General features: G+C 41.9%; 1 protein-coding gene across 1 annotated transcript; it reads left to right on the top strand.

Annotated features, from left to right (window-relative positions):
• The first annotated feature begins 647 nt into the window (after positions 1–647).
• Positions 648–2,227, top strand: LOC137265666 (uncharacterized). The gene has a single exon (XM_067801098.1). It carries the CDS (start codon positions 1,086–1,088, stop codon positions 1,758–1,760), a length of 675 nt encoding a protein of 224 aa, XP_067657199.1. The 5' UTR covers positions 648–1,085; the 3' UTR covers positions 1,761–2,227.
• Positions 2,228–18,283: the final 16,056 nt, after the last annotated feature.

The following is an 18,283-nucleotide window of genomic DNA, read 5'->3' as shown; positions in this document are numbered from 1 at the left end:
AAGACGTTCAAACATGGAAGTTGATGTTACCTTACCTGGTGTCAGACAGCGGTGGTCATGTTGAACTGCGTCATTGCACCTCAGATAGTCCTGACTAGCAGGCAGACGCGCGCGAGAGCACACACACACACACACACACACACACACACACACACACACACACACACGCACGCGCGCGCACTGAACACCATTTAGACAGCCGAAGCTATCGCGCCCCTTTTCCTGTTATCTCAAGCTACTTTGACTCTGCAGTAAACACCGCGCGCACGAAGGTGTAACTTACAAGTTAGGTAAGCGAAACACGAGCTTCCCCTGCGCGTGGCGCCGTCTCATGGAGATGTATCGCTCAGTAATTAGTGGAATCTCGGCCCCAAGAGATAACTCCTACGTCCTTTCCAAAAGCTCAGTACATCTTGTGTTATGAATTCTAGTATCAGGTAAAGATGTAGTCATCGTAAAAGCCGGCATGTCGGAAGATACTGTATCTGTATTTAGAACCCTAACCGGACGGCAAAATGCAAGATAACATATGTACAGTGATTTGACTTAAAAGGCTATAGCTAAATCAAAGAAACACATAACGGCCAAGCATACCTTTGAATTAGACCTATTTAGGCAAACCTCCCTATTACTGGCGCAGATGCAAGGGCACACCTGGAGATAAGTGTGTCGTCTGCTCTTCAAACATCAGACGACATTTTAAACAAGTGAGTAAACCGGTTGAGCATTTGACGTTACGTAGAAAAAGGGTTTATTTACACATTTCTGTGCTGCACGTTAGCGATAACAGTGACTAATGAATAAAACGTCTGACTGAGAACCTCTCCTTGTTTAGTCCGTGCATGGTTTTGTTGTGATATACCTCTCCAACGCCCGAAGCAATTCTTCAACCCATATCCTGGACTGTTTAAACAACACTGTGTAAAGACGTCTGTTCTTGTGTGTAAGGTGCTACCCCAGGCCAAAGCGTACGGTGATCCAGATCGACGATCTCCCTACACAGCCAGACTAGACATTCTCACGTGCACATGTGCTTGGTGTGTATTTCACATTAAATATCAACCAGCAAAGCTAACGGCAGCAACATGGCGATGCAGGAGGATATCGAGCTGCCCTATCTGACTGAGGGATACCTTGGCAAGCAAATGAAGTTTGATAGTTATGGATTAATTACAGTTTCTCATCCGGATCCCTTCATTAAAATGGAATCGGATCGTGTGGAGATTATCATCGGAACAACAGAAAAGATTCGGATGACGACGAAAATGATTTCCATGGCGACGAAAAAGGAGTGTAATGAATATAGCCTGGTTAGAATTCAAGGTCCGAACTTCTGCTTTCTTCTTAGACCTCCAGTTCAAGGATTCTATAAATTCCAAATCTACGGTCTCCCGTCGGGCGAGGCTGGACCGCAGATGCAAGGGGTCATCAACTATGTGGTGTATTGTCCAGGGTTAGCCGCGGATGTCCAGCCTTTCCCTAAACAGTACCCCCAGTGGAAAGATGGATGCTATCTTTTCGAGCCATACACCATACCAAAAGGAACCAAGGAGCCAGTTAGGTTCAAGGTGTACGTTCCCAAGGCCAAAGACGTGCAGGTAAAGGTGGGAAATGACTGGAACCCCCTAGAACAGACCGAACCAGGGACATTCGAAGGAACCGTTGACCTTAGCGCGAATTACCCCCCAAATACCTTGGCGAAACTCAATGTTAAATATATGGGGAACAATTACAATACATTGTTGGAATACAAACTTTGAAGTTTCAACATTCAGTTATCCTTGTTGGGCTGTACCCGTTTTGAGGATTTTCATCAGATATTTTTGGAGTGTTTTACGTTTTTTCTCACATTCTGCTTGGCTTACACAAATGGCTGGACTTCATCATTGATTCATCTGCAACGGATGCATGGGCACAAACGCATTCTGAGATTTTCCACTTGATGTCGTGACTTTCCCTGACCATTAACTTCTTTTGAGGCTAAACCATGGCACGAAAAATATGTCCAAACAGAAAATGATTGAATGTTTAGTGAAGGACGTGATTCTGTAATGAGGTACGGGTTATTGCTTGTCATTTTATCATTTAATTTCCTTAAGCTGACATGTAATGATTTATCTGCGAATTTTATACCATATCTTTTGCATAATATTTCTCTTTCATTGTTCAGTTATAAATTAATTATATTGATACATACTTATTTGTTCCCAACGGAATAAAACTTTCCACAAAATGGTGTCTTGAAACTTGTGATTGCAAGTGCTATTTTTAAACAGAGTTGTGAGTAGCAGTTATAGTTCATGGCCTGCGTAAATAGGCCTGGTTGCTAGGTTGACAGCGTTCAGTTGGAATCTGTTTCAGAAGAGTTTAGTTTTACGCCGCACTCACCAATATTCCAGCAATACGGCGGCGGTCTGTGAATAATTTAGGCCAGACAATCCAGTGAGAAACAGCATTAGCATTGATTTGTGCAACTGGGAAGCGGTGGCGTGTCCACCGTCAGCGAGCCGATCACCACCGATCCCGTTAGTCGCCTCTTATGACAAACATGGGTCTGAAGATCAATTCTGACACATTTCTTCAGGGCTGTTTCAGAAGAAGGGCTGTATTGTAGCCTTGTGATTAAAGCGTTGGATACCACGTATGTGGGAAAAACAGGTGTTCCTCTCCGTGATATTGCTGAAGACGGCGTAAAACTAAATCCAGTCGCTCACGGTTTCAGAAGACGACTCTTCATAACTAAGATTTTCATTCCGTTTGATTCGGGCGTTGATTGCGGTGGGTTTGGGGCACTGTTGACATTATGTTATACAAAGTAATGTATGTGTAGTTTCCATTTTGCAATTTTTTGTGGTTGCAATGTGCAACGGTCCGCTGCGATATTACTGAAATACTGTATGCTGAATGCGGAGGTTTCGAGGACAGTGTTCACATTATATTATACAAAGCAATGAATGTGTAGATTCCATTGTGCAATTTTTGTTGCTGCAATGTGCAACGGTCCGCTGAGATATTACTTACCTACTGTATGCTGAATGCGGAGGTTTCGAGGGCAGTATTCACATTATATTATATAATTATATTATGCAATTTTTGTGTGGCTGCAATGTGCATCGGTCTGCTGAGATATTATTGAAATACTGTTTACATCTTGGTTACATCTTTTTATTTGTGTCTCGTTTCACCAGAGACCAAATAATGGATCTATTTTATGGTGTCTGGTTTCACAATCTGAAAGCCTTCTAGCTATTATGACTTTGTGAGGAGGTCGCAGTAACCATAGAACAACCCTGCATTTACTCATGCAGTCAGTCTGCCAGAAGATTAGAGGTTTGATTGCTCGGGCCAAAGGGTTGTTACCATACCAAGCTCTAAGCATTGCAGAGATGTACCATATCCATTGGCACACCTCTATGGAAGATTTAACACATGGGATCGAAGGAACCACATCTTCCAGCTAAATTAGGGAATACTTCCGAGAGTTCAGTCATAAGCACGTCTGTTTTCTACAGTGAAATCTCCCAAGTCTCGTGAGATCTCGTTTAGAAACATGGTGACGTCAGCGGTATACCTGTGTATCACGTCAATATATAATATAGCAAGGATCAGAAATTTTCGCATTTTCGCACACCGGTTCCATGATACACTGATATGACATCTTAGCATATCTTATCATAGGTGCATCCGGGAGTGAGTTGTGTGGGCTGTGCGTACCTTCTTCCCTTTTTACACACACACACACACACACATCTAAAATTTTGTTAAATGAGCCACTGGTACTCGGATGAAAATGAAGTGTGCACCTCCTTTTCTCAATAGTGTGACCTCAAGGGGCTGTAGGCGCCCCTGCTTATATAGGTGCAATGTGCGAAGTCTGTTTCTGGTGTCCACCGCCGTGATGTTACCGGAATATTGCTAAAAGCAGCATGAAACTAAACTTCACTCACTCACTCAGTCGCTTACTTCAAACATGATAAAGTATGAAGCATATCACTGCAGCGTTGCATCTCACATAAAGTTGTCACATTGTGTTATACCCGAAATATTGCTCGAAGCCTCACTCACTCTCTCACACACTCACTCACTCGCTCACACAGGTCCCATTCATATTATTCATTACTCAAAAAAGATGCATTGCTCAAAGACCCCAGTCAAATACGCCTTAATCCTCTCTGTGGATGTTGAATCAACAGTGAGCTTGAAAAAACATGGGTTTGTGCATGCTTAAGGCGAGGAATATATGGACTTTGTGGGCTTATCCATTCATTCAATGGCTTGTGATGTTGTTAAAGCAAGAACCACTTGGATGCTCGGGAGGAGGTACAGAGATGGCAGCCGCGACCTTCGAACCTTTCATATAAGTATTTGCATACCTCGAACTGACCAAAAGGTCATCAGTGCGCGCATCACGTACTTGCCTGACGCGCGTTGTTTGCCAGCGTGCTGGCTGAGATGCATAGAAACATATGCGGGGTATTGTCAGTGCGGATTGCTTGGTACTGCAGAGTTAAAGTAAGTTGGGACGGCGTTTAACTTGCGGTAGACATATTCGGGGAGAAATACTTTAATCAAGGGGTTGTGAAAAGGTTATCATTCTTGATAATGTCCTGCGCATCGTTGTTTATATTCCTTGGGTTACGGGACATCCAGCCCCCTAGATTCTTGGTTCACAGTTACCTCCCTTGATTGTACAAGGATGCTGGGTTCGAATACTAGATTCAGACACACAGACAGACATTTTATTTCAGTAGGGTAGGTCATTGGCCCAGAATACAAACAAAATGCGAACATAAATGATACATACATTTATACCAAAATGCAAAACAAAATTAAATTATAGCTATGCCCATGCTTTTACGACGTTGATATTGTCGCAGGTAACCGCCTAGCACATAGGTCACTTCTGGGGTTCTTACCAGTTTTGTATGACACGCCGCACATTCATGATAACATGGCTGAGATCTACTGTTTAATCGGCGCTAAAATTCATTCCCATTCAATCTTATTCGCACAACCATACATATGCCATGTTCACTGACTTGTTCCACATGGCCGTGGGGTATATCAAGAAGTAAATATTATATTCTGGGAGAAAGTGTATGACGAATTCGGTTTTCGTGCAAAAGGGACAAACGCATTTTCCCCGTCCGTGGGAGGTGTGGTACGGTCACTGAGCAATAATCTAGCTATATGGCGGCGATCTGTGTATAATCAAGTCTCAACCAGACAATCCAGGGATGAACAGCATGATCATCGATCTACGCTATTGGGATACGATAACATCACCCGAGCCAACCAGTCATCTCTTTGAACAAGCATGGGGTGCTGAAAACCAAATCTATTAACCCGGATCTTCACGGGTAGGTTTCTGTATGTAGAGGTAGGTGCCAACGTTTATAGTTAGTGAGTGAGTGAGTGAGTTAGTATTTAACGTCACATCGGCAATATTTCAGCCATATCGTGACGTGAACATAACACTTAAATGGAATATATGTGTAATATAAAAACCTGTCGACAAAGGACAGTAAAAACATTAGAATATCACAGACATGAATATAAAACCAGCATGAAAAACTAAAACATTGTAGTTAAAGAAGACAATACATTTAATTTATAAAACACGAGCTATAGATCGCCAACAACAGAAGAGAGATCACCATGCTAGGGACCATGGGGACTTACAGTACCTTTGCTACCTGCATGGACCCTAGCTGGATTTACACCATCTCTTTAGCTGCTGGCGAATGTATGAAATGCTAGCCAAATTTAAAATGACAAGAATACTACGATTAAAAACCTGGTAGACTTAAATTTACATCGAATGTTTGGGACTTACGTACCCTCTCAGGAGGACGTTTATAGTTAACTACTGGAAGGAGATCTTCGTTGATAGGCGTCTCTTAAACAACCTGTAGGTAGGAGCTTACCTACATCAGGTTTCGTTTGGTCATTCTCCAGATCCGTTAATCATGCTGCCCCGGGAAGGTCCCGGGGTAGAATAGGCCTTCTGCAACCCATGCTTGCCATAAAAGGCGACTATGCATGTTGTAAGAGGCGACTTACGGGATCGGGTGGTCAGGGTCGCTGACTTGGTTGACACTTGTCATCGGTTCCCAATTGCACTGATCGATGCTCATGTTGTTGATCACTGGATTGTCTGGTCCATACTCGATTAATTACGGACCACCGCCATATAGCTAGAATATTGCTGAGTACGGCGTAAAACCAAACTCACTCACTCACTCACTCACGCTTCCTCGTCCATTCTTATTCCAGTCTTCACATGGTGTTGCCAAGCTACTACATCACGAAAGGTCATTTAGCGTCTTATTTTAGCAACTGTATCAACCGGTTCCTTCCTTGTGTTACCCATATCGTAGGGCTTATTCAGGAGTCTTTTCTCACCCGCTGACCTTGACGAACCATCTATTGCTTGTTTTGTTTGGCGTGATGTTGATCCATTACAACAGGTAATGTACAGATGCTTCTATTTCTCTGGACAACGAGAAATCCTGTATGCTATCTTCTGCACGTCGTTGATCTGACTGTGGGCATATAAACCCATATTCGCATGTCATACAAGGTAATGGATTCCACCATGGTTACGTGTGAGTGTGTGCGAGCATGTGTGCGTGCCTGCCATCGCGCGCGAGAGAGAGAGAGAGAGAGAGAGGGGGGGGGGGGGGGAGGGAGAGAGAGTATATAGTTTTGCTTCCCAACAATACCACGTCGGTCTGCATGTACATGTGTGGCTGCTTGGTCTCTTCAATAGCGCTACCTCATAGAGACAGACGTATTTATTGACCAGGCAATTAATGAGTCAATACAGAGTATAGTGAGTACATTGAGTTAGACCAGTTTGTACAATCTTGGAGTGAGTGAGTGATTGAGTTTAGTTTAGTTTTACGCCGCACTCAGCTATATTCCAGCCATATGGCGGCGGTCTGTAAATAATCGAGTCTGGACCAGACAATCCAGTGATCAACAACAGGAGCATCGGTCTGCACAACTGGAAACCGATGACATGTGTCAACCAAGTCAGCGGGCCTGACCACCCGATCCCGTTAGTCGCCTCTTACGACAACCATAGTCGCGTACAATCTTGGAATTCAAGTAATTCTCAATCATCAAAAGGATTTCATTACACAATGTATGAAATTGCACTTATTCCAGAACCTTATCTTAAATTAACCTTCCAAAGTAGAATTTCACTGACAAAATTTAGGACAACAAAACACTGTGCCTTTTCAAATGATATCATGTAAATATTTCAATTATATTTATGTATACTTGTATGTTCTATGTTTGACCTTTTGTGTTTTAAAGAAAAGAATAAAAATTCTGTTCTGTTCTGCTACCAGTCACTGCAGATTATAGTAACAACACATTCCCATCTCTCTTAGGTTTACAAGTAATTAGAGTGAAAATTAGCAGAGAACTGAGTTGTTTGAGAAGTTGAGAATGTTCTCGAGAACTTTATTTTGTATCTTTGATGCAATAGATCTTAACATAAAAATCATAATTCATTACATGCATTAAAAAAGTATAGTTTATAATTACATATCTGGGCACATGTCATTATTATCAGCTTAATTAAGCCTTATGCAAACAACCTATATAAAGCGTGTTGTTTTAAACGGCCTGTCTTTTGTGAGGTCTGCCTTATGGGAAGATACCATTTTTGCAAGGGTGCACAACCTCCCTATTGAACTGAAATTTTGTTTTATGACCACTGAAACTGGGGTGGTGTATGGTGTAGGGTGTATGGTGTAGGGTGTAGGGTGTAGGGTGTAGGGTGTAGGGTGTGTGTGACTATGAGGATGTCATCTTTGCTCGGAGCAGATCTCCTAAAATATACACGCTAAATTCATCAAACTTTGAAATTAAGAAAAAAAATCGAAGCAGCGAGTAAATACTTGAAATTTCAGGTTTTTGCCCGAAACTTGAAGTAACGAGAAAATATTCTAAATTTCAAGTTGAAGCGACGAGAAAATACCCGATGCAACGAGAAATTAATCGAAGGAACGAAAAAATAATAGTTATTATTGAAATAACTGGAAAATACTCGAAGCAACGAGTAAATAATCGAAAAAAAAACTAATCTGAAAAAGTTATTGCTACAAAAGTGGCAGCTTTAGGCTTTCGTAAAAGAGCACTTAATACACTCTGACTTCTTCAATCAGTTCACTGCTTCCCCGGGAGACCGATGCTTTTCGCCTCCATAATCCGTTCAGTTAACACCAGTAAGAGATGTGAATTACCATTTACTTTACTTTTAAGACATTGGACGCAAGGACGACATCCCACAAGCTGAAGCGAGCAAGAACTCGTCTGGAGGCAGGACGATTGGCAAGAAGACGACATGGGCTCTTTGGTAAGAGTTCCGCCCGTAATCCCCGATTGAAATGCCTTCAAATTTCTGTTTATAATGATTATATCTGGGGGTTAGGATGTAGGTTCAAGATTAAGATTTAATATTATGTTAGGTTTGGGTTTAGGATTAGAGTTAGGTTTAGGATTGGCTTTCTATAAAAAAACCCCCAAAAAACAAAACCCATCTATTCCTAGGCATAGAATGATTTTTAAAAACGGGGGTTACGGGCTGAAATCTTTCCGGACTTAATATCTCCACTAGGAGATGATCGATGTATGTTTAATATACATTAATCTAAAATGGTCGACTTAGATACCCACGCACGCAAACAATCTTCTGTTTCACCTTTTCCTTCACTATTATAGCGTGTGTGCAGCGAAACCTTAACGATGAATTTCACTTTAAACAGAAAAGTAAATGGAATAAAGTGAATTAAGATTGCAAATACTCATAATTTTACCTTGCCAATTGAACATTTAAATTACAGAATGTTATTCAACTTAGGGTAAAAGTTGTTTAACAAATGATCATAGATTCAACTCGATTTCACAGTGACTGATTTTTATTACAAGGGGGTAAGCGAATTAGTTGGAAGAGTGAAATAAATGCACGTGCGGTACGTGATGAGCGTTCACTTCATGTGCAACAATAGTCTTCATGCCAAATTCACTTCAGTTATTTTGCTTGTTATGACGAATCAGAGGAAGAATCGGAAGAAAATGTGTGTAGTGATAATACGAATATCAGGCATACTTTATGAAACATCGAAACATGCATGAAAAATATGCTTATTCACAATACTTTTCTGTGTTCAGTTACAACTAGATGTATGAATAACAAATTGTTTTAAAGAGTTTAGCCTTGCTTTTGACATTCATAATCTGAATAGTAAGGTCGGAGTGGTATGGAATATATTTTACTATTTTTCCTTATCCTGACTGATTTATTGCTCATCTCCCCTTCCTTCCGAACGGTTAGTGGAAACTTGAATACTGAATACCTTCAAATTCCCCAGAGGCGAACGTACAATCAATCACCTTGAGCCACTTCCGTTTACCCGCCAAAAAGTGCCCACGTGACTGCGCATATGTCAAACCTCACTCTTACCTCAATTGCCAGAGAGGACGGTTTGGCGACGTGTTTTGGGTGTCTTTGGGGCTTATCTTTAGTTTATTTTCAGATATTAAGCCCAAATTCTGCCGTTAATGCCCATATCAATCTATTATTCATCATAACTGAAACAAATGTTATAAAAATTTTGTCAATTTTTAAAACATGTACGTTTTTTTTCACCATGTTTCAGATGACCGTTTTTTGTATTGTAGTAGTAAACAGAGCCGACATCACGCACAGCGCTTGACTCACACTTGGGGTGCTTCTTTTGCTGCTTGATTATGCATTTAGTAATACTATTACCATTCTATATGCATATGTTTGTACTCTGAAGTGGTGTTCACCTTATTATTGATTCATAACATGATGTTGTCACATGTACACTTTTGCAGATGTGATTGGAAAATTTGAAACTAAATGTACATAACTTGTCCGGTTCAGCGAGTCTGGGTGTCATCGTGAGGCAGTTGCTGACTTGTGAGCTGTTGCGATCTCATTAGGGTGACAGTATCTTGTGTCACTGTCGTCTCAGTTGAAGTCGGCGCCATCTCCTGTGGTCACAGGGGTACAGTCCATGCCTCAGGTAAGAGGAAGTCCTCTCCAGTCAAGACCCCATCGAAGTATACGAAGCCCCGGTCGACATCGTCTACTGAAGTCTTGGCTATCCAGGCATTCATCAAGATCGTCGCAGTCGCCAAACACTACAAATTTGGTGTCATATCTGTTCACAGATGTCCCCGAGAGTCGTGCCGGCGCGTAATGTAGCAGCTGACGTCCCTAGTTACTGGAACCGTCTTCATGGAGTCATCGCAGATATCGTCTTGTGCTGCTCCGACAGCAACGCAGTTTAGAGGCGTCTCATCACCGATGTCATCTCTACAGTCTTCTTCGGGATCACTGTTCCCTTCAAGGGACAGTCAACCAGGGGTATTGTTAATCCAGCAGGAGTAGATGTCTACGGTCCTTATTGGGATCATTGTGCCCTTTGAGGGACAGCTAACCAGGGGCATCATTGAACCAGCAGAAGCAGATGTCTATGGAGAACCGCTAGTGTTTGAAAACGTCCCCGATGTTCGACGATGAGACTATGACAGCTGTCACTCAGAAGCGGTCTCGTCACTAAAGTCTACCACGCCGACAATTTTGTAGAAGTGACCACCCTTCGGGTGTATCAAGCTGTGGAAATGAAACTCGATATCCAGCAGAAGCAGACGTCTAGCCGAGGCAGCGTCGAAGATAGCGAGAATAAGTTTTCTCGCAGTACTTTGCGTTTTAATGACGGGCGGTCTTGTACTGCAACATCAGTAACCAACGTCGAATATTTGCACCAGGGGTCGGCGGTCGTAGAAGAACACCACCTTGACGACGAGGCATATATCCACCCTGATGCTGAAGTGCTGTCTTGGGTGGCTGGCGGCCTCCAGATAGCATCCCTGACGAAGACATTTAACCCGACTGAAGCATACTGCATGTAGGGCGACGACTTTGAGTCGATCTCCATCCCTCTGAAAAAGCACATCTCTAGCGTAACTAACAATCTGAAGGCAGTTTTTGGTAAGCTTTGAAGACTCAGGGACAACTTATCCCTGTGCTTAGTGCAAGAAGACTACACATCACAACATGGAACACTTTATGAAGACGCTATAGGTAGATGACGTTTTCTACCTAACCTGTGACATCGCGAGGCTACTGAATCGAAGATAAGGGGTTAGCTCAGCTTGACATAACTACCCAGAGAGCCTTCTTTGGGTTAACAAGATCCAGGGCGATTAACGAGGCGCTCCTAAACGTCTTAAAGTATCCTAAGACGAATCCAGAAGAGGAGCGGAAGATCCTGTCTGCACTTATTATGCGGCGTGAAGATCAAGAAGTTATCTCGAATCACGTCGGCCGGTATTAAACACCTACATTATTTTGAAGGTGGTATCCGTCAGCTCTCCCATGAGGTATCGCAAGACTCGAAGGACTTGATGTTAATTAAGTCATCCAGACTATGCATAACGTGTATTGGAAATCGTCTCAACGTAGACGTCTGCAATGCACAGAGAGGTTTTCGACCTCTTATGCCTGTTACTCTCGGACCTTTTGTCGCTTCAACAACACTAGAAGGTATTCCGGCGGAGGGTGCTCCTGTGGGGGTGTAGTATTGTGAGAATTAGAGAATATTGCAAGATTTACATTTTAGAGGTTTTATGAGAAGCTACAAGATCCAGTTGAAATCAAAGACGCCGCTGGTAAACACATATTCAGACTTACAGAGAAGCAAGTTAATATAAGCTTGACATTTTACTACAGAATGCAGCTGTAGAAGTACAAGATCCTCAACGTAATACCTTTTATTTGAAAGATGGTGTACATGCGCATAAAAAACAGATCTACTTAAACAACAGCTGAAGCTTATGACCTACCAGTTGACTCCGTCGGACTGGTTGGTGAATTATATGAAGTGGGAGTTGGAACTGTCTCAAGACTTGAAGTTCCTGGGCATCAGATTTCTGACTACAGAGAATCGAATTTTGGTTCCAGATGCAGAAAGATATAATCGTCCATACCAGAAGTCCTCAGAAATCATTTAAACATCACTGACAACACATCTCATTTTCAACGACGGAGTCACTGCAGCCACATGGTCGACAGAAGAGAGGAGCCTCCACATCAACCAGTTAGAGCTGAAAGCAGCAACAGAATCAGTTCTACACTGGACAGCGCAACTAAAGAATCAAGCATTGATGATACACATGGTCAGTTCGAGGGTAGCCTATTTATGTCAACCTGCAAGGGTCCACCAGTCAGCGCCCCTACTGAAACTGACGTTCCAGTTATTCGACATCATGGAAGACATCAACTTGAGGGTCAGAGCTTGCCACATACCAGGGGCAAGGAACGCCCTAGCCGATGCCGCATCTAGACAGGTACTGTCGTCACCCACAGTGCTTGCTCACAATACCGGTCTGTGTTCAGTTTACAAGTAGATGCATAAATAACAAATTGTTTTCATGATTTTACCATTGCTTTTGACATTCATAATCTGAAATGTAACTTCCAAACAGTGTAAAATATACTTTACATTTTCTTATAGGGCCAAGAAATCTTCTGGAGTCATGTTTTTTCCAAGGAACCCCCTGTGGGCAGAAGTGGACCTTGAAATTCCTTGAGGCAAGACTACTGTCAAGAAGAGGACACAAGACCAGGTAGGTAATTTTTCAAAGAACCGTTTACAGAAAGCATTGAAAGTATGCTTATTCACAATAATGATATGTATTTACGGACGACTACCAATGAGACACTCCGTGGACAGAAGTGGACGAAGGACTCTCCTGGCGGCAGGACGGCTGTCTAGAAGACATCCCGTGGACAGAGGTGGACCAAGAACTCTCATGGAGTCAGGACGACTAGCAAGAAGATGACACAGAAACAGGTAGATAAATTGTTCAAGAAAACGTGAAACGCTTGTTCACATTTATTTTCTTACTTATGGAAAATAGTGTTGCTGGGATATTTGATAAACAGCGAACTCCCTCTCTGTACCACATCTACATAAGTGAAATCCATGACTCTTATATATTACAGGAACCCCGTTGATTGTGTTTGTACTCTGCGTCTTTCCCTCCTCCCCCAAAATTTCGGGAAACGGATGCAAGGGCCTTCTTTTGGAACGGATGTTGCAGACAAAGAATTGTCCCATGGTCCTGAGTGTATGGGCTCTTCCCGTATTGGGATAGTTGACGCGCAGTAGCAACCTGTGTTAGGCCTGGTCCATCTAATACTCCTATGATATCTGTTCGTGCAGAGCCGTTATAATACTCATGTGTAATTTGTTTGGCAGCAGAGCCGTTATAATGCGCATGAATGTATAATGTTGGCTGCATTATGTAAAATTGTCAACTGTTATGTGAAGTGTCTGCTACTGTAAACCCTCCAGTGGAACAGGTAGTGCTGCATTCGTTGAGGGAACACGGTACCAGAGCTTTTTATCAAGAAATGTTCTAATCTCTGGTTTTACGTGCCGTGCTACCTTCGACCGTTTTCAGATGTACATATCAAATGAATATATATAGTGTCTGGAAACCGTAGCGAAACCGATTTCTGTTTATTATGGTAGTGTTGTGTTTATATGGAGAAAATGTGAAATGGGACAATAGTGGACGAAGCAACGTATAATCATAGAAGAAGATGCATAGAAGAAATCGGCGCAAGATGAACGGTTCATGCGACAGGAAACTGAACGAGAGAATGTTTGTTAGTGAAAGTATGCTCAAAGATGTTCCAGGAAAAGCTTCAGGAGAGAGCACACAATATGAACGAACCACCCGGTTTTGAACCGACACTTTCTTCTTGTATGTCATCTGAATTTACTGACGAAGGGGATGGGTATTTTGTGTACATACATCATGGCGTTTGCCTTTTGCTATGAAAACCATGAAAACCGACGTGCTGAGATCACCAGTGATACAATGAGCTGACACCATCTTTCGTGTCTGTCATGTTACGATGGGCTGAAACCAGGTTTTGTGTCTGTCATCTTACGTTGACCTGAAACCAGGATTTGTGTATATGTCATCTTACGATATGCTGATGCTGTGTCCCTGTTATCTTATGCTGCACTAAAACCAGATTTTGCGTCTATGTCATTTTACGATGCACTAAAAGCATGTTTTGTGTCAAGTCACGTAACACAACCACTTAAACGCCAAAAGGTTAGACATAATTTCAGCAAATTAAATTCTTCATACAGTCTGAATTTTGTTTGATCCTGCAGCTTCCATATGTTCATCATAAAATCACACTTTTATTTAAGCCCCTGTCCTTGTCGAAAATACATTACAAGAAACTAATGCTAATTTAGTATCATATAGATTAGATATATATTAGTTCGCTAGTAACGGTCTGTATTTGCTGTCTGTGATGCTGTTTTTTAAGAACCGTAACCATATGGCAAACATGCTTGATAAAATACACATTCACACTATCGCGAATGATAGAAATAGGTCCTTCTCAAATTCGAAAACGTAAATTGTATTTTTTTTTAAACCAAAAGCCTTTAAAATGAACATTTAAGCGTGTGTTTTACATTTTGTGACGAAATGTCAGTGTTATCTTGTCTGACGCTCTGATGAACGCTCTACGCGTGAAGCAGGATGGAGATAAGGCTAGATCGAAACTCAAAGAAATTCGTTTCTGGAGTATTTTTTACTTGTCTTTTCATCTCCGGGAGGAGACGACGATCTCTAGATGGAGTCTAATTGCAGATTACAGAAACGACCAGAACTCTGCTCATTTGGATCCAGCTTCTTACAGATGGTAACGTGTGCCCGTGAATTGAAGTTAGTTAAATAAATAATACCGATTACAAGGCAAGGGGTATGTTGAAATGTCTCAGGCTGGTTATTCATTGAAGAAAGATGTTCTACACACTTATCAAAGCAACGCAATGTGTGGTTCATGTGCATTCATTTAAACCGTCATGAGACAATTTTAATCGCGTGACAGGGAGTTAAACAGCGTGAGACTGCGAGATTTCATATAAATGAACTTCTACTTTTGAAGGTGGTTTTGAATTATCAATGACTGAAAGACTAACGCAAGTACTGTTTTGTATTGAAGTCATTCAGCAAAAGGCCAACAAACATGCAAAAACAATATTAAAAACGTGTCTCGATTCTCGAAATACGTTACGGGTAGTTGATTTTAAATCATGACATTGATCACTGGATTGTCAGGTCCAGACACGCTTATTCACAACCCGCCGTCTTATAGCAGGAATATTGTCAAGCGCTACAGCAAACAAACAAACAAACAAACAAACAGTCCTTCACGTTTATGTGGAACATGTCATACTGTCGGGCGGTTTCTTATATAAAAGGTGCGGTAGGGTAGCCTAGTTGTTAAAGCGTTGATGGTCCAGGTTCGGTTCCCCACACGGGCGCAATGTGTGAAGCCCAGTTTTGGTGTCCCCGTTGGGATTCTGCTGGAAGCGGCGTAAAACCATACTCACTCTTATTACAGGACAAATATCTCCGATGCATGTCTCCGAAATGTCGCCCCGTTGGGATTCAGATTTGCATCAATCTATGCTGATCGTCAAAGATCATCAGGTGGGTGGAATGATCAGGTTTTGTAGATAGCTTGTCATCGTATCCTGGATATATGGGTCGTTGTTCATATAATCACTGGATGGTCAGGTCCAGACTTATATACAGACCGTCGTCAATGAGAGTGTGTAAGGTTCTAGGCCGTTTTTCGGACCCTTCAAGCAATACCACACTGGCGAACACCAGGAATGGACTTCACACAGTGTACCCATTGGGGAATCGAACTCACTCTGATCTTCGGTGTGACTCGCGAACGGTTTAACCATACGGCCACCTGTCCGCTCCCAGGCAAATTGAATGAGTACTGATGAGTACAGCGGAAAACAAACAACGTTTCAATCCTGAAAAGGAAACAAAAACACTGATACAACATACGTCTGAAGACCAGGCATTTCCTAGCATTTCCTATATTTTTATCACCATGGTAATCTAGAAGGTTGATGTTCATTTTTCCGAACCGCAACTCCAGCCCTTCAAAAAATGGATCACATACTTAATGTAACGAAACCTGAAATGGTCCATTGAGTGCTCAGTCAAGCTGAAAATGAATTAGCAGTGGCAAATTTACTTTCGTACATGAGGATGTCAAGATGGTTAACCCCAATACCTGTTTGCAATAATGTCGAAATTTCGGCTACAAATTACATTGAACACAAACGAAATCAGATAAAAGCTAACAGACTCTTTTTATACAAAACACTACTTCGATCGGTCACCATGAAGAAGAATGACTGAGAATGTTTATTCGTCGCTTGTAGCAATATTCTCGCAACAACACGTCGTGGGACACCAGGAATGGTCCGTGTGAGGAATCGAACCCGTACGCAGCACTCGGCGGGACGAGCGGACGATTTAGACAATTAAACTGTCCCAACTCCCTCATGAAGAAGAGGGCTGAGAAATAAATGGTTCACGTCATAGGCAGATATCGATCAGTATTTGTTATGCCCAATCATTCACTAAATCACGTAGTAATGACGTGGAATAGAGCGACATCTGTCTTCTCCATGAGAATTTCAGGTAAAAACGTGTTTAGTATCTCATGCCGGGATTTACAAACGACTGTTGTGTGGATTAGATGGTAAGTCTGTAGATTGGATGGTGAGTGACTTGACATTTAATCCAAGGTGTCTCTGGATCAGGCTTCACTATTAATACTCCGCCAGGGAAAAGTAATAACTGCATTACCACAAATGTAACTGCAACCAATGATTGAAGGAATGAGTGAGTGAATGACTTTACTTTTACACCGCACTCAGCAATATTCCAGCTATATGGCGGCGGTCTGTAAATAATCGAGTCTGGCCCAGACAATCAATGATCAACGGCATGAGCATCGATCTGTGTAATTGGGAATTGATGACATGTGTCAACCAAGTCAGCGAGCCTGACCACCCGATCCCGTTAGTCGCTTCTTACAACAAGCATAGTCGCCTTTTATGGCAAGCATGGGTTGCTGAAGGCCTATTCTACCCAGAACATTCTAGGTATAAATGTTCCTAAAATCATACTTTATTTATAAGTGCTTAATGACTATCAGATGTCTCTGAGAGATGGGCAGATAACTCTGGAAAGCAGGCTGTGATACTTTTCCCCATGTCCTGTTCTCTTTGAATTTTAATACCAAAACAAATAAAAACTTGTCTAATCTCACTTTTTCTCGCAGCTGTTGAAATTTATGTCCTGACGCGATGGAAAGCACTCTTCACACACACTTAAATATCCAGGTCAGCATGATCTTTCTTTATCTGTGTTGTGTTTAAAAAAACCCAAATTATCTCTAAAGCAAGATGACTCGATCTATGTCGTAAACTGTTTCAAGATCAAGAGATCTAAATCTTACAATTTCACAGAACTTGTTAACTTAATGAAAAACGTATTTTTTATTGTTCATTTTTACGGATTGCTTTTTGCTCTCCCACTCTGCTGTTATTTGAACTTGGAGACGAGGAAACAGAAAAAATACAGTCGGCTTCTTCAGCAAATAGCAAAATGTCTGACTGATCTCTCGAGGATGGATTGGTATGATCTGTACATAACGGGGGTGCAGCGCTTCTAGCTGATTGCAACAGACCAGTGGGGACAATCTAACGCTAAGTCTGAATATTTATAATTTTGATTGTAAAAAATAAACCAAATAAAATTAAATTGGAAAGGAGCACCGGTGAGATGGGTGATTCAGAACCTGAGTGAAATCTATGCTTCATTTAGGGTCGTTTGGTGTGTTCGTTGTTCGGACGTCGCAGTATTTCAGATACAAGACTGCTGTCCGGACCAGATAATCCAGTGATCAACATCTTAAATTAGGTCTTCAACATTGCAGGGAGGGCCAGGCAGAAATAATGGGCAGGGAAAATAACGGGGTTCGAGGACTGTCAGGCTACAATCGGGGCACCAAATCTACACGTACTACATATTCAAACAGAGCGGCGGGATAGCCTAGTGGTTAAAGCGTTCGCTCGTCACGCCGAAACCCTGGGTTCCCTTCCCGACATGGGTACAATGCATGAAGCTGATTTTTGGTGTCTCCCGTCGTGATATTGCTGATATATTGCTAAACTACAATATTCCGACTTAGCGTCATTAAGACGATTGGAAGTCTCTGTTGTTTTAATTTACATCTTTAAAATGAAAGTACATGTGTGATCAGCTGCTGAATGTCTAATATGTATTGCCTGAAGCCACTACCGTGTTACTAAACTGT

This window comes from Haliotis asinina, chromosome 15 (genome assembly GCF_037392515.1).
Source record: "Haliotis asinina isolate JCU_RB_2024 chromosome 15, JCU_Hal_asi_v2, whole genome shotgun sequence".
Lineage (NCBI taxonomy): Eukaryota > Metazoa > Mollusca > Gastropoda > Lepetellida > Haliotidae > Haliotis > Haliotis asinina.
Note: the sequence above shows the minus strand (reverse complement) of the source record. Positions and strands in the feature narration are given on the sequence as shown.